General features: G+C 33.5%; 1 protein-coding gene across 1 annotated transcript; it reads right to left on the bottom strand.

Moving 5' to 3' along the window:
• Window positions 1–1,676: 1,676 nt before the first annotated feature.
• LOC148607702 (uncharacterized) lies at window positions 1,677–13,225 on the bottom strand. The gene is made up of 8 exons (XM_088545027.1): window positions 13,047–13,225; window positions 12,454–12,561; window positions 6,978–7,001; window positions 6,184–6,249; window positions 5,771–5,900; window positions 5,158–5,236; window positions 3,689–3,770; window positions 1,677–3,169 (listed from the first exon to the last, which is right to left on the bottom strand). The coding sequence occupies exons 1-8, from the start codon at window positions 13,114–13,116 to the stop codon at window positions 2,943–2,945; spliced, it is 786 nt and encodes a 261-aa protein (XP_088401153.1). The 5' UTR covers window positions 13,117–13,225; the 3' UTR covers window positions 1,677–2,942.
• Between the last annotated feature and the right edge of the window lie 10,760 nt (window positions 13,226–23,985).

The raw sequence follows: 23,985 nt of genomic DNA, 5'->3' as shown, positions 1-23,985 counted from the left end.
TACAGTATATCATCAGTCATAAATGAACCATCAACATCGTATTTGCAGCAATTTGGCTTAGACTTGATATTGATATGACTTAAAATGCAAGAACAATGATTGACCTTCTTGATTACACATCAGTGGAGGATTGGAGGCAGAGGAGACGGTGGACTAGAGACTGGCTTCTCTGAAGACCTATCCACGGGCAGTATGAGGCCCTAATGTCTGACTTTAGATTAGAAAATCCAGCGGCATTTAAGAACATTGTGAGGGTAGACCCACAGGAGTTTCAGGAAATTCGTCATGTCATTGGCCCTATGATTACTAAGAAGAACACCTGGTATAGTTTTTAGACTAGCGATCACATTGAGATACTTTGCTACAGGATACAGTTACCGAAAATTTATGTATGGTTTTCGAGTCGCTAACAACAGATATTTGCGAGGCCATAGTTTCAATATATGCCGATCACGTTATCCAGACCCCTACTGAGCCTGAACAATGGCAAGCTATAGCACAGCAGTTTCAAGCGAGATGGCAATTTCCCGATACACTTGGTGCTCTGGCGAACATCTAGCCATACGGTGTCCTCCGAAGGGAGGTTACCGTTATTACAATTTCAAATGATATTCTGTAGTTCTGATGGCTTTCGTCGACGCCGATCACAAATTTCGATTGGTGAATATTGTTGCACAAGGTGGGTGCTCTGACGCTGAGATCTGGAATCAATGTGATTTGAAGGAAGCTTTTGAAAGAGGATTAATTAGCATGCCTGCTGCATCACCTCTGCCAGGTGATGAAAAATCAATGGGATATCATAAAATTGCCTTTGGCAAGAAGACCTGGCTTATGAAGCCTTCTCCATGTGGAGCATTGCCAATGATGAGAGGGTTTTCAACTATCGTTTATCTAGGGCCAGAAGAATAGTAGTAAATGCCATTGGTATTTGCCAGGGACTGTAACCTGGATACATTCGACGTAAAACAATAGATAATATACCTTAGGCATTACTTAAATTCTCCTGTGGGAACTGTGCCATGGCAAGATAGGATGAAATAAATATTCCGTACTTAATCGTATCAGACCGTGGTTTTCCGTAGTAACGCTTACCTATACCATAGCAACACTTTTTGAATTTTAAGTTAAAAACGAATTCTTTGTGGATAATAATTATTTTATTTTAAAAACAATTCCTATTTATGGTTATGTTTACTCTTAACTCGAGATAGTATTAGTTTTCTTTTGTACCAGCTGGAAATGCATTATTTCAATTTAGATCTCTTCACTCTTATTACTTGTTTTTTTATATAAGCAGATGGTTACGTGTTGGTACTTTCTTCTTACTTCCAATGCATCGTATCCAGAGATTTGATATCCCGTACTTGGTCTATACATCAAATATATATGCAATTTCTGTTTATGGAAGAACTAGTTTTGTTGTAATCTAGACTCTGTTCAGGATATCCTCCAATTTGAAGCTCTTTGTTTTTTTAAGGCAATCCTTAGTATTAGTCTAATTTTTAGATTTCACGGCCAGTAAACTTCTCAAGTATATAAATTGTAATGACGGATCGAAACACGATTGAAAGTCATAAGTTTTTATTTTGTTTGTCGTGTCATTTTGAGATTTGATTTTATCCTAGATTCCAGGAATATTATATCAAAATAGTGAAAATAGAAATAAATGTACATAATGAAATCCACCCTAGTTTATTGTAAAATATTCAAACACTGGCGTTCACATTAGACCGAACTAATGCAATACAATATTTCAATCTTAAAACCTTAAATTACCCGGATGTGACTTATCAAATACAGCACAAAGTGAAGCAAGAAATACAATGGTTTAGTTTTGATATCGGAGAAGATGGTAATACATTTCCTCATATCATATCATATGTTGCTGGAAAATCCCTGAAGATGTCATAAAAACATACATTTCTATAGCTAGATCCTCTTCATTTGTATTTAATTAAAACTCAATAATTAAAATCTGATGAAAAGTATGTTGGGGAATTGGTACTATATCTTACTAACGAAGGCCTGGTAAATACATTTTTGAGAGATTCTTTCCTAAGTTTTGCAGTACTCGGTGAGTCAAGATAAAAACCAGATTTTAACTCGGCAACATATAGATATCTCGAGTCAACACGTATGACTGAACACAATCACTAAGTTTAACGGAAGGAAATATTTATAGGAAATTATATAGAAAAAAACATATTTTTTTGTAATTAATAAATACTGAATAAACACTGAATGAGCTAAGAAGAAAAAGACAAGTTATTATAAAAAAAATTTTTATTATTAGAATATTGCGAAATTATTTGTGCTATTCCATATTTGTGGAAAAAAAATCACGACTTTAAATGATTGCAAATAAAAATGCAATAAAGCTAAGATGCCATGCCAATATTTCTATAAAAAAAATAAAAGGATAAGAGAGTACACAGAAAGGTCATGTGAAAATTGGATAGAATATCTTTGCAAAAAAACCGCACATTGCTAAGTAAGTATTAATTATTGTATACAGAAAATGATGCCTGGATCATATTACAAATTCTGGTAAAGATCTCGACCACAATTCATGTTGCTGTAGAGTAAGCCCCGACCTTCACCCTTTAGCAAAATTAATTCACAGCGATATACAAAGCTCATAATTAGTATCATATATATACTTCATTACAAATGCATACAAATTTTTAGGAGCTAAAAAAGTCAGTCTGACAAGGGTCTAAATAAGGGTTCACAGTAAAAGAAAATGAATATATGTGTTTTAATCGTACCAGTTACACAATTCATTCGAAAATCTGTTTTGTTATATAGATAATTATTACGGCTTTCAAACATAATATTTAGCAAGCACGCTTTGTCTCGTTTTCAGTTAGTTGTTTTTATATTTTGCTTTTATGAAGTGTCAGTCATGATACACTATCATATGTAACAAATTACTCATTTGTTTAAATAACATGAACAAGCCAAGCCCCCATAGATACGATCGGGATGAAAACCAAAATACCTAAAATGCCTGCAATTACATAAAATACTTTTTTACAATCAAAACAGTCAACGGAACATCCTTTATATACAGCTGTTGGTTTAGATGTAGACCTTTCAAAAACAGACATTCCAGCTACACCGAGAAGCATTATTATCTTTTCCATTATTTTGGTGTCGTTTTGGTGAACTGAAAGTAGGACAGATATTGGATACTACAATAGCAAATACTTACAACCAATCGTTATCACGTGAACAGTAAAATGAATAAAGTTTATCATTAGGAATTTTACAGAATAATGGTGTTCGTTTTGAACGTAAATTAAATTTATATTTTGACATCGTTATGAATCATCCTCAGCTGCGCGCTTCTGAGTGACATACTTAGAAAAAGACAATAGTCATTTTTTAACATCAACGCATGCAAATTAATCGCATGGCTGTTATGAAATAATTCCTCAGTTTAATCAGATAAATTTTGTTACATGCTCTAGAATATATAAAAAAAACGAAAGTTTTATTTCCTAGAAAAAAAAGTAATGAAATAGTTAATGTTGTGTTGAAGTTTTAGATTTATTTACAATATGAGCATTAAATGACAAATTACATGTAAATATCGTATTTTTCATAATATTCAAAAGAGATATGAATGTAAAACATTAATGACTATATTGGCATTGTTTTCTTTTCATTAGAGTTGAAATCTTACATTTTAGAAAGTACTGATTTTCTATGCCTGTATTGTTGGCAGAATACAAAGCTATTTCTGACCCGCTCAGACTTTTTTCTACCTAAAACCATAAAACAGATATAATCTACAACTCATATTGATCGCAGTTCAACAATGATGAATAATTTCTAACCCATTTGGTAATTCAGGAGTTCAATTGTTTCCCAAAATGTTAGAGAATAGTTTAAAAACATAAATACAAATGTATTCATCCATATTTTTAAACATAAAGTTACTTTACGATATGTATTACAGGAAAAGTGGTAACAAATGTCCAAAGTTGCAAATTTCAATGTATTATTAAAGTTTAATTCTTCAAAAGATACTTCACATTTAAACGGCTAATAATAATAATAATAATAATAGTATACGAAACAATTATCCAGTGAATATTTGCAAAACTGAGCTGGCCAAAATAACAAAAAATAGCTTATCCTTTTCATTTGAACCAGCTAGATCTAGGAAAAAAGCCAGCTGTACAAAAAGGCTTAACTACATCTTTTGTTGCGTGTATTATATAACTGTATACGAAATAAACATTCCTCTTTAATACCAACGAATTAAGCACTGAATCAGCATTACTTCAATACATACTTTTTTGTTCTAACTACAAAAATGCAAGTAAAGCATTAAATTTTAAAAATAATTTCATATGGATCAAGCTGGATAATTCATATTTTAAAGATGACTGCAAGTACGCAGCTGAAATATGAACATCGTTTACGCTGTGGTAAAACAACAACTTGTTCGAATCCATGTAATTTTTCGGTGTTTGTTTTCTATCAAATATTTTAATGCAATTAAGAAATCACTTGAACCTCGTGTCTGCTCAGGCATCTAGGGTATATATATATTTCTTTCCAGTATCAATTTGATCCGATGGAGCAGTGTAGCAAATAGAGGCGTCACATTCTGAGACTTTTGTATAATATTGATTTGTTGTGATATGCATCATTGATCTGATTCTCTATCTTACATAATAACACCTAGATGAACTGTCCCGTACTACTATACATCGTGTACTATGTTACCGCCCTAGATTTATCCTAAGAAGAGGAATGACCCGGCCGAAGAAAGCTATAATTTTAAAAAGCCTAGCTGACCGAGTGCATGTCACAACAATTCAATATAATACAACGTCTCAGAATGTGACGACTCTATTCGCTACACTGCTCCATCGGATCTAAAAGATAATGTTAATATAGAAGGATCTAAACAATTTCCAACGATGTAAGAACTGTCAAATTTGCAAAGCAAATTTTGGTCGTTCCCTCCGTGAGAGTCGGACTTGTACCGCTGTGACATCTGTGGAAACACTGCCTGCACAAAGTCCAGCGCTCAACACAACTCGGCCAGCTAGGCTATATAAAATATAGCTTTCGCTGGCATTGCTGTAGATGTATATCAATTACCAAAAACGTAATCGGGGAAACGATTCTATTACTTACTGTTGTAATTCCCAAAGGTCCAGATTTGAAAACAAATTTGCTGTTACCTTTTCCGTCACGGAAAATCCGACTCGACATTCTGACAAAACATGAAAGGTTTATATGTATATTATTTTCTTGGAAAATGTCACCTAATAAACATTTTTGAACGAGTGCATTGGAAACTATTTGTAATAATGTTTCATTTCAAAATTTTGTTTGATATTCATGTTGTGCTGACCTTTAAATGTTTACTTTATTTTATTTGTTTGTTCTTATGACGAGAATAAATCGTTTATCCTGACAAGTATACGCTTACGATGTACATACACCATCACCTGTTTACCTCGGACAGTATTGAACGCATATCATTCAAAATTTGTACAATGCATACTAAAAATATGCATCTCTAATTTGGCAAATATTGAATTTTTATCGTCAGAATTTAGTTATTTGCTTTCATGTGTACATACAAAAATTAATTTTGAATCCATATTGTGGATGTTTTTCTTCTTAAGGTTTATACACACATTTATTGAAAGTACTAATGTGATGACAAAAAAAATGATGTTGATGCAGGTTCAGACATGTTATCGGTCTTGTGTATTGTTCTAAGCACAATAGTATACTTTACACGTTTTGGAAGGATCCAAGGTAGATTCCGCTTCTGCTGTAAATATCAAATTTCCATCTGTTCAGAACTGATTCAACGTACTCAAGATTAAATTGAAGCTTTCCCGAGCTGTCGAATACTTCGAGTCCAGCTATAATATAAATTATCGGATAATGCAATATACTTATTTGTAATTTAAATGGTAGGAAAAATGTAACAGTCTACTAAATGTATTTTCCAAAGATGCAATTAAAGTAAAGGTGTTAACTTTGCTTCTCAAACACGTGTAAATGCATAAGTATCATTTCATTTCTAATACTAGTTAAGCAAAATCGAACTTTTTTTTTTAAAACATACGTTTTTTTTTGTATATGAATTTCTTACGCTTATTCATTTAATATTATAAATGATCATTTCTCTTATCTTAAGTTCACCTTTCGTCTTCTTCAGAGTAATGTCATAAGAAGTGGTATCAGTTCCGCCGTCAAACATGCAAAATACTATAAAAAACACCAAAGATGTTTAACCGTTTCATTGTATCATACATTGTCTGCGATAATAATTTGGGAACTGTTCCTATTATGGACAGTTATTAAAACTCAAATACCATTTGACTTTATTCGTACAACACCGTTATGTTGTAAAAATGTTATACACTCAGTAACGGGCGTATGGTTGAGTTTCTACATTAAATCGGTACTTCTGGATTATAAGGATCAAATTAAACATGATCACTACATAACAACATACGTCACTTCCGAAATACCTCACTTCCAACAAGCCGATTCAGAAACAGTCCAGACCACATAAAAAATCGCAGCGTGCTACGTGTAGCCGTATGTCCCCCGCCGCTTCAATATAAACAACTACATTCCACACATGGTGAGTAACAATCTTATAAAATTTGCAAAAGGTTCGTATAGCTGTTATTGAATAGTTGTGCCCAAGGGCGGGTGCACAAACAGATAGACGGACACACGAAAATCGATATTTCTTTTGCCCCTTTCGCGCTGAGACTGGGGACAATAACAATTAAAGATAAGGACATTACACACAAATGCATACATAAACTAAAGGAAATTGCAGTATGAACTGTCTCTCTCAAAGTGGAATTAACACAGAGTGCACCGAAAGAGAAAGATTTTCCTGCTGCACCAGCGATAAAAATTCCGTAAATCAGACAGCTAATGCAGATCGCGTTTACAAATTTCAATAACAATGCACTGACCTGAAGAAACTCTGGTTGGCTCACCTAGAAAAGAAAAAAAAAATAAAAGACTAAATTTCAAAACCATCGTTGATAATATTCACATAAGAAAGTGATTAATCATAAAATGGATATAACAAAACAATTGGATGGTTTCAGTTTATAGGAATATATACAGATCTTAATGATAAAATCTGAATTTAATCAATGGAGAAGTTAATACAACACCTATTTTAATTAATTTTGAATTGTCAACGGCATATTTAATATTTTGAATGTAGCATGCATCAACAGATCAGCACAGTTCACCCCTTAGTTATAGTACAAGTCTGTAATGGGGCATCCGACTCTACAAGTAACTCTAACACCAGCAGCCTTTTCAACACTACTCCTCAAATCGTGTGAATGGAGTTACACTAATGCAGGGGTCAAAAGACTAGGAAGCCATTATCATAATTGAGAGATATCTAAACTAGATATTTTTGACACTGTTGTGAAAAAGTTTGATCTTTTTGTGGTCTCGATGAATCAAAGCATAATAGAGATAAATTGCGTAAAGAAAGAACATAACACATACTCAAAATTAATTTACGAGCACCGCCATAAATACCCATATATACCAGTTCAACCTTTCAAAAATAAAAAAAGTAGGACAATACACAATAGTGGCTTTTCCAAAACCTTGGATGGGTCCCCACATCCATTTGAGACGAGATAAAATGTTTTTGAAATCAACTAAGCGATGCTGATCCACTATTCCAAAAATCAGGTTGACCAAGTTTATTGTGAAGTTATTAAAGATATACCGTATGCCTATAATTTGTTAATGTCTTAACTGTGATATAAACTCATCTTATCAGTGCGAAAACAAAAAGCAAATATTAGTCTGCATACATGATATCTGAATTTGAATTGCCAATCGTAAATTGTCTCCGTGATTGGGACTTTCACATCACTTTAGTAGGTTCATGGATCAAAATGATGATAATGAAATTTTGTTAGAGCATACATTGTTCTAGAAACACTACCCCAAATCATATCGTATGATGAGTACGCATTATTTCATTTTGGGCAAAGAATGTTGGTTTAAATGTATCATGTATATAATAAAAACAAGTTATTTATTCTCTTTATGGACTGATGCTAAAACAGGATGGGAATGTAGTATTTTAATTCAAATAATTGAACGCTTTTGCTCATTTCCTTTTGTTACTTAAGTTTAAACATATTTATTCTGTCAAGTACATTTCTATTTGAACTGTTTCTTTACACAGTACAATAATACAAACTGGACCAGGAAACAAGCAAAGCTTATATTAATCCATCTCCTTGTAAAGTATGACAATTATAATGTTTTATAACATAGTTTGATGCTTTGTGTACGAATTTACTAAAACGGTGGATTGCTAGAATGAATAGTGTTGAGGTAGAACGGAATACAGAAGATAAAATTTAACAATTTGAAATGAACAGAAAATGTAGCAAAAGAGAAAAAAATAGGGAGACAAAACAAAAAGTTAATAAAGAAATTGAATTCAATATCAATCATATAAATAATATTAAATATTTTGTGTGATGTTGAAGTGCATATCAAGTAAACCGTTTGCTGTCAATGATATAATTGTGGACTTGTACGAATAATAGTTTGTTTTTGTCATCTAAAAGATCAGCAGAGCCGAATAGTAGAGTGTTTTCGTCGAAAGTAATCTGGACGAGAAGAGACGAAACTATGTCGAGTCTAAGCTGAGTATAACGATTTGCATCTGAGTAAATAATGGGAAATGGATTAAATATTTCCACATGCGCAATTAGATGAATCGACCAGGTTTCGAACGAATAGGTGTTTACGGAGCAAGGAACAATTCATACGTAGACGAGCATGTAGAACCTGTCTTTTGCGGCCACCGGCTTTAAAATATGTCGGACGTTTCTTTGTGTTCCTAATTACATGTTTCTTTTAAATTCATAAGGAGACTCGATATGGATATCAGAAGGAAGATTATTCCACGATTTGGTAGTAGATGGTAAAAAATAATCGACGAAGAACTGAGTTGTTACTCGAGATTCGGATATGAGATGAGCCTGACGAGTATTATGATTGTGACGGTTGCCGACAAGATTAGGAACCATATTTTGTAAATATAATGGTGCGATACCATTAACCATTTTATGTAATAGAACTAATTTATGCCTTTCACGTCTAGTGGCTAAGCGTTCCCAACCGGTCTCTTCGTAGAGTTTCTGCGTTAGTTTTGTGCCACCCATCACGATTCTAGCTGCCTCCAGTGAAACCGATTCGAATTTCTATGTTGCTATTATCCAAAACGACATCTCCGTATTCGAGTATTGGTCGTATGTAGGACATATAGATGGTTTCTAGTGAGGACCTGTCAAGCAAAAATCTGTATTTTCTAAGCATGTTTAAACGGCGATATGCCGTATCGACGATCGAATGTATGTGTTCATGTAACGACCCGTTATTTGATATAGTGATGCTTATGATTGACAACTTCTTGTATAGGTACAGTGTTCATCTGGAGTACTGGATGGATAGGTTAGTTTACTTTACGCGAAATCGTCACAACCCCGTTGTTTTTTGGGATTGAACGTAACTAACCAGTTTTTGAGCCCAATATTTGACGGCATCTAGATCAGATTTTAGCCTTTTGGTCGACAATACTGGATTATCAACAATAAAAAAAAATACCAGTGTCACTTCGGCTTGACTTTCCTTGACGATGTCATTTATAAATAAAATAAAGAGCAAGGGTCCTATCATAGAAGCTTGCGGAAAACCCGGGTTTATATAACAGAGTAATTCTCTGTCCATTTTAAAACGTGCCCCGACAAGCCATATTTTTGAATTTTGAAAATAAGTCCTTTGTGCCAAACACGATCAAAAGCTTTATTGATATCACAGAAAACAACCCTGAACTCCTTTCCTCAGTCAAGTGCCCTCCCAATTTCATTTGAGATATTTACCCAGTGGTTAACCGCCGAGTCGCCACTAGTGAAGACAGACTGGTACGGTGTAACGACAGTATTGTCTAACAAAAAGTAGTGCATATATTTATAAACACAAGGTTCCATGCATTTTGATACAACACATAATAAAGAAATAGGTCTATAGTTCTTTACATCACTTGGTGCTCCTTGCTTAAAGACTGGAATCACGTTTGCTCTTTTCCAAGAAGACGGAAAAGTTCCTAAGGTCAAAGATAGGTTAAATAGTTTAAATAAAGGGTAAGTAAGTTCGAGAGCAGCTTCCTTTAACAGACGTGGATTTATCAAGTCTGGTCCGGAAGCTTTTGATGCGTTTAAAATAGATAGTACATCATTAACGTCGCGTTCGGTTATTATGATGTTGTCAAGCTTTTGTGGTCCGTTAAGAGGTAATTCTGGTAAATTTGCATAAATATCGTCTAATGCAGATTGTGAAGCAAAATATTCGTTGAACATGTTCGATTTTTCGAGTTCATTGAAAATCAGATTATCATCTCTCACTAAAGGAGGAATACCCGAGTGGGAAGATGTCATGCCCGTTATAAGATTGCATATCTTCCACCAAGAACAAGACGACGATTTGACCTAAGATAAATTACTAATCAATTTATTTTGATAATCGCTCCGAGATTTACGAATAAAATATGTTACTTCATTGTTGTACGAAACTTTTCCAAATCGCCAGGATTGTTTGTACGTCTTGCTTTTTTTATGGATTCTATTTTTCTGACGCATACGTCGGCGAATATTACCAGTAAGCCATCGTGGTTCGTCCTTACGAACATTTACCCTCCGGCTAGATATTGTTGCCTTAGCCGCTTCTAAAATCAGTTATATCAATCGTTGTCTTGTTGATGTTATTATTGTGAAAAATACATCCCAGTCAACGAGAGATAATTTCCTGCGGTTTTCTGATTAATCACTTTGATCATATAACCAAACTTTCTGCTTAGATGTTTTATCGATACTCTTCTCACAATTTAGAAATCCATCAACAGGACAATGATATCTGACTTGGTCGGTCCAATAATGGTGGACCTACAGCTGTATAAGGAACAATATTCACATCAATAGTCAAAATAAGATCGATAGTCGAAGAAAAGTATTCAGAAAAGTTAGTTGGCTCGTCAATTAATTGACTGAGATTATAGCGTGATAAAACATCATTGAGCGTCGATTTATTTGGTTTTTGTTGATTGTAATTGAAATCACCGGTAATTATAACGTAGCCAATACTTAAGTCATCGCTCGCTGCCTCGATAGAGTTATCGACAAGACTCCACGTATCTTGCCCAGAGTTAGGCGGTAAGTAAAGAGTACCATATAAGACCTTCTTCCCCTTACTTTTGAGCTGAACCCACACAGCTTCTAAATGTTCGGATTCTAAGTCCGGTCATCTAATAGAATGGATATTATTATTGACATATATGATAACGCCTCCTCCACTCTTATGGAGCCTATTTCTACGGAATGGGTTTTGAAACTTTTGAAGCTTTACGGAATCGTCAAAATGGTTGGTACTTAGTCATGTCTCAGTAAAGGACAGTATATCAAAGTCAGCATATTCCACACATATAAGATCAAGTTTTGAATACAGACTTTGGACGTTCAAGTGTAGAAATGACATTTGAGACGACAATGTTTCAAACGTACTTGAATCATCTGGTGAACTACCAGAATCACTAGTTGATAACCGATGAGGTTCCGGGTTTGGTTCAATACCTGTCAGTACGAATAGTAATTAAAAACTATAAATATGACGAAACCGATAATAACCGAGGTATTATAATCCGAAGTTGAGACTTGATTTATACGCGCATTTGTATTTACCGACACGCAGCGAGTACGATTTGATAGATGCAGCATATAAAAAAAAATAAAAAATGATAAAAAATAAAAAAAAGAAGCGAAAAACAACACGACGACTCTAACGGCTTTTCCTCTATCTTTAGAAGACAATAGCATGTAAATACAGTATAATTCAATCAGATGTGGAACATGTTTTCTACGTGGATGAAACTTTGAAATACATGTATAAACAATGTAAATTGAATATTGCACTTTGTAAGAATTATCAATCTTGCTTGAAATGGAGAAAATATATGTACCCCAAATATAAAAAAAACCAAAAACAAACAAACAATCAAATACATACAAAATCAAGCAAATAATATCAAAAAACATTTAAAACTTCAGATACAGAAAGGGATGTCATTGTGTAAGAAATTAGCCTAGCTAGACTGAATAACATTACCTTGTCGGTTTGTGTTTCTACACCATAAAGCGATTTTATTAGGAGCTTTTAAATTATTGTTTTTCTTCTAAATTTTTACCGGTTTGTATCAAACAATGCCTAGTCAGCATAATGGTATGCAGTGTGTGTAAAATTCACTTAAACGGTATTGTAGTACTTTAAAATGAATACATTAGGTCTTTAATTATTCATTTATATGTATGCAGTATATCGTTGATTAATCCTATACCAATTACTTACGTTTTGCAACTCCACATGTTGTGCAATGACAACAATCTTCAAAGCAGCATAGAATAGATGAACAACAGTAACATGAAATTTCTTCACAAACCTGTTTAACTTCTCCTCCTACATTTAAAAGATTATTGTTTATATTATGCAAAGTCTACATTTAAAAAAAATTCATTGAAAAAGCAAATGGTTTTAACGACCCTATAAACATATCTGGTTTTTATTCGTCTTTACGTAATTTCATTCGCCCCTTTGTCTGCTCGAATTGTCGTTTATTTAATGATATATTGACTAACTATAATAGATTTATTCTAAGAGGTAGATTGGTGTTCCTTATCAGATAGATTAACTTATCGAGTTATAACAATGGATACATAATCGAAGACTGAATAGACATATAAGCTTGAAATTCCCTCAATAAGATTAACATATTTGATTGTGTAGTTAAACATATATGATGCATAGGAAAAACGATCGATAAAACTGAGGCTCCGTCTGTTGTTTTCTGAACCAATTTTTCATACATACATTGATATTATAAAAACAAATCATTGAAGCATTTGACCAATTCAATTATATAAATTACAGTATCGAATTCCTACCTGATTTCTCTAACAGTATCCCTACTGTATTTGTCCGCTGTAATTTCTGTATCATTGCTGGTAATACCATTTTATATCCAATTGATTATAAATGTAGTCGAGCAAGTTAAAATGAAGTACGTAATTTTCTTGTTGTTGATGTAGTCAGTCAACCAAAAAATATAAATCATATTTGAAGGTGTTTAAACATCAAATTACAGGTGAAATATACATTCGAAGTTATTTAAAAACTAAACGTGAATTAAGTTTATTTAATAAAACATCAATTTGACAAACGTCATATGGTAAAAATATTTTGTAATGATTTAATTAGAAGTATATGTATTGTAATATATCGATATAACTCTACAAAATTATGTTTCTTGTATGAAATATTGCTTTTAAATAAATCCGTTTTAAAATGTCTCATTAAAATGTGCAAATTTGGTATTGTTCACGTCCCATGAAATTAGAAGCAACTTCAAGCGGTAGGCATCTTGTCACTCTTGATTGTTTTGGAGAACATTTCTATGTTTTCGATTTTGGTTGTCGTAATAGTGGCAATTCGTATAATTAATGTTTGAGTGCTTTTAACTAAATGGAACAGGGTTTTTTTTTTTAAAGGTTTCTGACATAGTTGAATTTTATTTTTAACCGGGGAAATAAAAAAGGTCTTGACTCCTCGAGAGTATCATAACAGCCTGAATCGATCATCTTGCAAACCATGCAGTATTAATTTGGAAGATAAAGCTTGATACATTAACCAAATACTAAAAATGCAACATGTCGAAAGTTTATAACAATAAATTTTGCTAAAAACGCTTCACATTATAGCAGTTACGAAGTGTCAACAGAATGATACTTTCCCAAGGCAATGCTTGGTATGACCGCATAGGTCAAACTGCAAAAAAAAACAAAAAAGTTATTTATAATGCCTGTGAAATGTACCTTTATACAACAAATTCAACAGTGGGTCAAGTGGGAAATGTTTGTCAAACTTATTTTAGTGCATTATGTTTTACTGAACAAGATCTGTTATTTTTATTTTATTAAATATAAAAATGAAAAACCTCTCCACGGATTATATTTCCGTTAATAATATTATTTATATATACACACCTTCAATAAGAATTCAAATGTAACTTGTATATAAATACACACCATTGTTTCAACCATTCGGAAAAAATACGTATATCATTTGCCATATAATTCTTTTGATGATGGTTGATGTTTCTTGTATTTGGTCAAACATTAATAAATTGAAAAAGGCAATTGTTTGACGTATTATGATAGACCCTCCTCAATTAAGTTACAATGAAACTAGAGTCATTTTTTAATATTAAGAGTAACAGTTTGTTCGTTTATATCTTTTGTTGAGAAACAATTTTTGTTGAAATTATTTTTTGTTAGTATACTATAGTCATTGTGCATGATTATAACACTTAATGTTCAGATTACATAAATATATTTTCAAATTGTTCATGCCATCATACAATGCATAGTAATAATATAATACTATAATAATAAATATAAATGCAAAAATGTCTTTGGACTGTGCAAACATTATTATAATAATTCATTACCATTTTAGGGAGTAGTAATCACTTTTGAGATGTATTATCCATTAACAAACCAATTGTCCTGTGAAAAGTATCCATTTATCTTCTACAATTACACATATGCAGAGAATATAAATTTTCTCTTGAAGAAGCTTATTGAACGGAAACCAATGTTTGAGAGGCTTTATTTGTCTGTTTTTTTGGGTTTAACGTCCGAGCAGCAATATTTCAGCTATATTCAGACGATGAACATGAAATTGATGATAAAATGAACATGAAATGATGAATGGAAAAAGGGGTGGGACACAAGGACAAAGAGGTGGGTAGGGTCGGGCAAATTAGCCTCCGGTGGCGGCGCCCTATGGTTCCTACTCCGGGAGAATACCACAATAAGGTTCTTTAACGTGCGAGGAACGTGGCATCTTTCCCAACACGGTGTACCACTATGGTTTGCGGTCAGGTTTTCCGTATTATAGCCTGAAAACCCCAGCATGTAACACGCCGGCTAGGGTTCTGAGCACTATTTAGTCGCCTTTTACGACAAGCTTAACGCTGCTGCAGGCCTATTCTTTTAACACCAGGAGCTGCACGCGGACATTCAAAGACAAACAATAAATGTAGTATTTTGCCAAAGGAAAACATCAATTGATCACTTCCACGTTGTTTGCATGATAATACGAAATATAACTTTATCTAATGATTATTTTCAAAAACTCCCCATTCAAATATGGCCCTTCTGGTCACGTCGGTACGGGAGATTTAACCATCAGCGAAAACAAATCTTTGCGTATTATCCTTTCTAAAGGTCCAAAGTACCGGGAACCACGTTCCATAAATTGGAATTATAAATTTAAAGTTCTTACGGATGCCATCGAGGGCTATGCAAGAAAATGGATAAAACGAGAACAAGAAGACATTGATTCTCTTTCAGAGTGCTTAAGGCCTTGAGGTCTTTAATTTTGAAACGAATGAAAGTTTGAAGTGGGTCAATGAGTGCCAAGGCTACATCAGTTTTCAAAGATCCCGATGTAGCAAAAATATTGCCTATTATATATGACAAGTATGTTGTCGTACCAGCAGACAAAGCCCAAAACAACATTGTTTTGTCTGAAAAACTTTTTACATCCGATGTTTATTATCAGAGGTAGACGTAGAAAATAATAGCAGTGATAAGACCTACACTGCTACCACACTATCCAAAGAAGAGATTGTTGAAAACCATAAATCTGTGCTATCCTCTTTTGGTCTCTCTACCAAGGACGATGATTGTGATTTACCGTCTGTGTACTAGATTCCTAAACTCCATAAGAATCCATACAAACAACGTTTCATAGCTGGATCTGCAGAATGTACCACCAAACCTGTTTCAAAACTTTTAACTCCTATAATCACAACTGTCAAAGAGGGTCTACGGCCCTACCACAACACTTGTTACTCCCGTAGTGGTATTAATTGAATGGAAATAATCGAAAGATCTTTTTGAGACAATCAGTTCAAGACTATCATCTGAATATAACAGCATTAAAACCTATGATATTTCAACACTGTTTACTTCTATTCCCTATACGCAGTTAAAATCCCGACTTAAAACCATTATTCATCGTTGTTTTTCCAAAACAGATGGTACACCTAGATACAAATATATAGTTCTTGGTGGAGATTCTTCACACTTAAGAAATAATTCCAAATCATCTTCCAAATATACAGAGGAAGATGTTTACAAAATGGTGGTTTTTTTAAACGACAACATATTTGTCCAGTGTAGTGGACGTGTTTTCAACAAACGGTCGGCATTCCAATGGGAACAAATTGTGCTCCTCTACTTGCTGACCTATTCCTTCACTCTTATGAGGCTGACTTTATAGCTGATCTGATCAGAAAGAAAGAATATCGGTTAGCTAGATCCTTTAATCTCAGTTTCCGGTATATAGATAACGTGTTATCTTTAAACGATCCTAATTTCGGGGATTTGAAACATCGCAGTGAACACAGACACAGTGAAGTCAGCCTCATATCTTGACCTACACTTAGACATCGATGGTAAAGGAAAACTACTGACCAAACTTTACGACAAACGTGATCACTTTTCATTCAAAATTGTCAACTTTCCTTTCATCTGTGGCAACATCCCTTCAGCACCTGTGTATGGAGTATTCATATCACAACTGATACGTTATGCCATAGCTTGCCAAAATTATGCAGACTTTTTGTATCGCACTCTAAAACATAGGCTTCTGGAACAGGATTATGTTGCTACAAGATTGAAGTCATCACTACAGAAGTCGTGGATCGTTATGGTGTATCCATCTGCATCATGAAAACTGATTTATTCAACGGGTCGTGGTGTTCCTTTCCTCGTTTGTCTACCCGGGACTTGACTTTCTATGAGCAACTCGGTGGGTGTTTCTAGAAAAGCAGAGGCCACTTACCCTACCGGTGCAGCTGGTCCATGCTCCGAATTTTTTGTGGAGTCCGAGTTGCTCATTTGCTTTTGTTATTTTGTATGTATGATTTTAGTTACTTTGTGTTCTTTGTTGTGTATGTGTGTTTTCCATGTCTGGTCTTTGTCCCTGGATTACATTCTTTTGATTAACGCTATTATCTTGGTTCCCTTGGTTACTCTATCCATGTATGGTAAAAATTTTTAATCTATAGTTTTACAAATGTGTCCCCAGCATCCCCCCCCCAAAAAAAAAGCTTTAAATAAAATTATATTGTTTTCACATCATAACATTTTTTGCACTTACTACTGGTAACATCTCCGAACACCTTATGTAATAAAAACAGCTATTTTGGGCAATACACTGTACTTAAATAATTGAAAATGGCTTTAAGTCGTGCACTAGAAAGTCAATTCATAAATTTGCTCCCACGTTTGTCTGTCAATTTGAACATTAATAATCTGTTCCCACTACACTTCAGCTGTGGTATCATCTTTTTCATCATTTAACAGCACATTACAGACATGTTTAGGGCAAGTTCTACGCAGTGCAATATCTTGTTTTCATGACTAAACACAATTTTGAAAGAACTGCTTTCAACTTTGACATTATCTCCTAAAAGTAAAACTTCCCAAAATGCAGAAAATCCGTCCTTACAGACCAAAAAACTTTTAATTTATATCTTTCTATGAAGATGATAAATGATACATAGAAGTTCCTCAAAATTTTGTAGCCAATTGTCTCATCTTTATAACAGTAATGGTACCAGAAAAGTTGTGGTAAAACTATGGGTTTGAAAAAAAAATTGTTCCCCTACCTCACCACAAAATCGCACAAATTGATATATTTTTCTTATGTCAAAACCCCTAGATTATTTGCGCTTCGGTAAAATATGGCTTATGTGACGTTTTCTGTTTAAAATGTATTATAAGAACCCTAGAAGTATAAATTGTGATAATACTAAACAGAAAATAACAAAAATAAGACATATTTTTACTGAAGCATACATACATCAAGGTGTAATATTTAACTGATAGAACACCACAACCTAGAAATTACAGTACATGGAAAGCTTGAACAGAAGTTTTTTTAGGAGAATTAAAACACTCTTATTAGAAGACACTTCATTAGTAAAGTCAAAAAAAATTCAAATTATGCATCAAATACATATTTTTATTTAGTACATCAAAAAATCATTTTTATGTACTCTCCTTCCTAGATAAAAGCGGGTCGGCCAGAATTACAACTTATTAGGTATTGCGTAAAATGTGTTATGCCAGAATCGTGTTCATTGGTCCACTTGTACTGTGATTTATTTTCAGTATATTAGAGTACGATACAATATTGGTCTTATCACTTGATTCATTTTTCTGTATTGTAAATGAGCACATGTATGTGGCATTGGTAAGGATAAATTGAAAGAGTAATCAAGGGAACCAAAGTTATAGCGGTAATCAAAAGAATGTTATCCAGGGACACAGACCAGACATGGAAAACAGACACACACAACAAAGAACATAAAGTAACTAAAATCATACATACAAAGTAACAAAAGTAAATGAGCAACTCGGACTCCACTAAAAAACTGGGAGCATGGACCAGGTGCACCGGTAGGGTAAGCGTCCTCAATTTGCATATACTGTCAAGTTGTCTAATGAAATGAATCCTATTTGAATCCAGAAATTAATTAGTACATGTACTATATACCATGAATTTTGGGACGGCAGCTAAATTATAAGGAGATTAGATATGGTGAATATGTCAAAGAGACAACCACACCGGGATGTCAGCTCAAGGCAACCAATGGGTCGTCAAAGAACGGCGACGAAATACTCTCACCACAGGGCATGCTGCAGCTGGCCGGTCCAAAAAAAAAAAAATAAAACAAATATACTCGACTTTTTGAACAGCAAAAGTAAACTGAAAGTGGAAACGAAACAAGACACACAGAGGTACAGAATTACCCTTCCCTTTTTAAAACTGACAACTGTGGACAAAATATTACGAACTTAAACGTAATTCAAATCAGTTTAAAACAAGTAGGCATTCCTTGTAAAAAAATAAATAACGCTTATTAGACGTAACACAAGTGCTCAAACAAAGGACTACTTGCAAAAAACTAACATGCCAGTTCCAGACCAGTTAAATGTTAGTACAAAAATGCCATCTTTGACGATTTGACTAAACTACAATATCATAACTATATTCCTAACGATTGAACCTATTAAACAGTTTATTTAACTTATTGGTTTACGTACATGTATTGAGCTTTACCTTCATTACGCAGAACACCGCCATGAAATATAGTGTGTGTATGCAATGTGTATGTACGTTGCATACCAATGCTAGTAAACGAACTGTAACTGTCAAATCGCTCAACTTTATAATCAATTTATACTTATATATTATTTATTATTTGCAAGTTTTCTGGCAAACATGCTATGCCGTTGTTACCTTCACACTCAACACACTACAGTGCGAATATAGGACCATCTTCTTGGCAAACCTCATTTCTTTCAAGAGGGCCCGTTTGTTATGTTTAATTACCTATTAAAATAATTAAAATTCAGCTTTCATCGTTATAATTAATTTGAATAGAAATACCAGGAAGTATCCAAATATGGATAACTGTGTTTTATCTGGTATTTAATTAAGAAAAGAATTAAAGAAAACTTAATTAGGACAAGTGCCCTCTCTAGATGACAACGATTAGGACACCAAGGATAAAAATGTAAGTTTAATCACGTGATCTCAGTATTCTGTCCGGAAAATGACTTGATTTGAAGGTTTGTGATAGTTGAGAACGCTCACCCTAAACATCACTATTAAGGCAAAAGTGATGAACACAAATACTCCTTTCCCTGATCTACTGCATTCGAATTGGGACTTCCATTTGCCGTAACTAAATATAGTTTAAAGGAGAACTTTTCAGTAGTTATGGTGGCCTTATAAATTCACATAATTTGAATGGCTGGCTCTGACAGTTATTTTGGGGTTGTGTCATCAATATAAAGAAATATTTCAAATAAATGATCTTTATAGTTTACTGTGAACTGTAAGTTGTAACAAGAAATATTATTTTTGCATGAAATCTTGATTTTAACAAATTCTGCCTTCAAAAGTTTTTGCCTTGATTCCCATGGCTTTGAATTTTATTGTCATCACTGTAACCTGTAGTTCTGTCAATAGTTTATTACGTGTATAACTTTTGTATGTTTTGTCCAAACTTTTCATTTTTTTCTTTATTTTTTTCATGATTTCAAAGGGATTTTTTTAATCCTGTGCAAACGAATTTCATTTTTAGACCACCCGAAATGTTTGTCTTGAATCGCCATTTGTCATGTAAAGATTTATGGAAGCTTCAAGCGAAGAAATTGAACACGTGATGACTGCAAAGCATTGGGGTGTATTTTTACCAATTGAATCATACAAGCGACTACTAATTTAGATAGTATTGTCATTGCGCAACTATGTCTTAGAAATTGGATCGAAGTATTTATGAAATACTGCTTAGAAAGATAACAACGCGACTAGAGCGCATTGAAAAAAAATGTTACTTAACAATTACTACTCGTCTTTCTTCGAAATTTTTTTTTCTGACGGCAAAACATGATATAAGTACAATACATTGTATATTTCTAATAATCAATCTAAATGTTTTTATGAAGCGCAAAAACTTGCTACAGTATGATTAGGAGCACTGGGAAGAAAAGAACATAATTCAAGTGTTGCTGAATTGACCGAGAAGTTCCGATTATATTTGCAGATAATCTTACAAGGTTGGTTCCCGCTACTAGTTGTTGAAGAGAGTTATAGCTCATAACATTTCACTTCACGTCTTGCGGAGAAGTGGCAGTCGTTTTAGTCCTACTTAATTCTACTATCTCTTTGTTTATCAAACATACCGTTATCATAATAAATAATTTTTGTATGAAAATTGTTCTCTTTCTATGGTCACAATAGCTTTTAACTGCAAACACAAGCATTTCAATAACTCCACATAAATGTGTTTGAAATGTGCAACAAGTTTTTAAAATTTAAGACTTTCCAGAATTAGCACATTGGAAAATAATTTATTTATTTTCAAGATTTCTTTAATATTACGCCGTGCTCTTGAATTTCGAGATCGACTTATTGAATATGTTTATGACTTTCTGTGGCGGATATTTCATTCGAATAAGGACGACAACGATGCATCAACCGAACATAACCTGCGTTACTATGTATATTAAACCGTCTGGCTCGTCTTGGTCTTTATTGTGCTAGCTTATGTAAGTAACAGACTGGAAGTTGGCATGTCGCCCCGCTTGGACACAAGTATTCTCACACGGAGCAAACTAATTTATTCTGTCATATATCGATATTGCGTACTTGCCGGAGAAGTGGTAACTACCAAGGCCGATCGCAATCCATGGCTATGAGATATAAAAAACAATACAACTTACTGTCCGTTTATGGACATAAAATTTCAAGTTATAAGTTATAATCGAGATTCGGTTTAAGGTAGTAAATCTGAGGTAAAGGTGGTAATCCAAATTAAAAGGCTGTCAATTACTAGAGATCATCAAAAATTTGACGGAACTCGCCATAACGAACGTAACTATAAGAAACTTGCTCGATCATAACCTTTTGTGACAGACCATTAAAGACGGGAGGAATTATTTATAATTAGTGCCGATGAAAATCATAGACGCTATTTGATCTATTTAACAGTTATCGGAGATTTACTATATCAATATAACATTTGCAATCTGTGTTTGAATATCTGAATCTGTACAATACTTCCAAAAGCTGATAAATTTAATAGCAGGGGCGGATCCAGATATTAAAATAAGGTGAACCGGAGAAAAAGCGATACCGAAGCTAATATTGGCATGTTTTTGTCCTAATTTGAATCAAATTAGCAATCTTTTCCAATAGAAAGGAGGTTTCCAAACAATGGAACCCCTCCATCCTCAGGCTCTGCTACTGTGATATTAAATTAAAATTGCATGTACCCCATGTTGCATGAATCTTATCTGGATTGCTTCTAAACGTCCAGTGACAGGGCGATCGCATGACATTGTATCTAGAGACTTGAGATAATGTATTTAGAATAAACATGTATATAAAATATTCATTTCAACAATAATACAATAAAACAGTTTTGCTATTAATTCTGCATGTACAAACAACCCACATTTATGATTTGAAGTATGACCAAGTGAATAAACATCTAATTAGATCAAATGAATGTTCAATGACGTTTTAAAAGTACAAAAAATATTTTATGTTTGTCTTTTGACTTGAAGACGCTTTTTATTACATTATTTGCTCATTAGAGTTCGTTTAATGTACATTGGCTACTTTCCTATAGATACTACATGTACACGTTTCTTAGTCAAATCCTCAGCTGCCTACATAACATTTTTGTACATGTTTGTTCGAACATGATTCAAAATCGCAGTTTGAATGCAAAGTGTCCACATACGAGTTACTAAATCAAACATGCGCTTAATTTTAGCATGTTAGTCTCGTTTTGAATATTGGGAAAAATAATTTAATTTTCATGAAATCTTGATTTTTCACAAATTTGTTTTGCTTCGTTTCGCTTGCCATTTAATTCTATAAGCACCCTAAGCCTCTGACCTAAAATCCTGGATCCAACCCTCGAGTTTATGGTCTAAGTAATGGGGTGTTCATGGAAGTTACATACAACAAAGATATGCAGCGAAGTATGAGTCCTTCGTTGATTTATTCTTGTTCGTTGTTGGTTAGGTAATGCAAGCTGATCACCATCGGAGATAATACTTGTTTTTTTGTTTTCAATGTTACTGTTTTGTAAAAGTTTCCTGTTGCTACCATATATTAGATATTAATTGTAATTGGAAATCACCAACCATTTCCACTCCGAAACAATGCAGGTGCAGATAATATATTTTATTCTCCTGCAATGTAACGACCTGAGTTATTTTCCCCTTTTTGACTCCAACAAAAACTAGGGATGGATACAAACATGTTCAGAAAAACATCTAGAATTTCTTCGAACACGAGAACTTAATGATATTCTGTATAATATAAAACAAATTATCTGCAGTTGAGGGTGGTATATATGTACTAGATCAACAAACTCAGACTTCGTCATGGACGATATTCTTCCTTCGTGTAATATTTCAGTTTTAAAGAAGCAATTGGCCAAGTACACTCCACATTTCTACATAACTTTATCCCTGTCAAAAGCACCAGCTTTAAACGTTTAATTGTGCAATCTATCCTGAGCGGGAATGGCTGTGTCATAAGCTCAGATATGCGATAAACAGTGGCTTTTTATGCCAGTCATTCAATACTATTAAATATTTTTCAACACTTTGCCTTTGTAATGTTGAAATGATGTGTAGGTTCTGAAATTATTTTGCAAAGAAATGATAGATTACATTTTTTTTGCTTTAGAAATATCATAAATATAAAAAAAAATATTTAAAAAAAACTGTAAACAAATAAATAAAGCTGGCAAAAAATGTAGGCGACAATTAGCAATTAAAAGTGTCCTCTCTTTTTATAAACCTAGTGATCCGGTTTTTTTAAATTCATAACAAAACGAACTGTAATACTAATACAACATAAAAAAAGCCATGATAATGACGAATACAACATATTCAAGGAGTACAAGTCTCGAGGGAGGTCCCATTTAAAAAAAAATCTAAATGTATTCGATCTCCAATTTAACCTTGTCATAAGAATCGTTAACTTGTTATTATTTCCCTATGTACTAATCATTCTTAAATAAAAGTATTGAATGATAGAAACAGCAAAATTAAATGATATATGTATGCTTGGTTGTTGTACTCAAACAATAAATCGAAAATGTATAGCTTCGATGAAGAAGGTAAGAGAACGTTTCAAGATGATGGAGGATGAATTAATACTCGTGGAATTTTAAAAGAGTAATCAAGGGAACCAAGGTTATAGCGGTAATCGAAA

This window comes from Perna viridis, chromosome 9 (genome assembly GCF_037379345.1).
Source record: "Perna viridis isolate PV_CMFRI_1.1 ecotype Kerala chromosome 9, ASM3737934v1, whole genome shotgun sequence".
Taxonomy (NCBI): Eukaryota; Metazoa; Mollusca; class Bivalvia; order Mytilida; family Mytilidae; genus Perna; species Perna viridis.
The sequence above is the reverse complement of the archived record's forward strand: the minus strand, read 5'-3'. Positions and strand labels throughout refer to the sequence as shown.

Bases quoted from the DNA above. Each gene is read 5' to 3' on its own strand.
- LOC148607702 (XM_088545027.1), bottom strand. From the start codon at position 13,116: ATGGTATTACCAGCAATGATACAGAAATTACAGCGGACAAATACAGTA. The intron at 7,002-12,453 runs GTAAGTAATTGG...TTTCTTTTCTAG, and splicing joins AACATGTGGAGTTGCAAAAC to GTGAGCCAACCAGAGTTTCT. The intron at 3,771-5,157 runs GTAAGTAATAGA...TTATGGTTTTAG, and splicing joins GACCTTTGGGAATTACAACA to GTAGAAAAAAGTCTGAGCGG.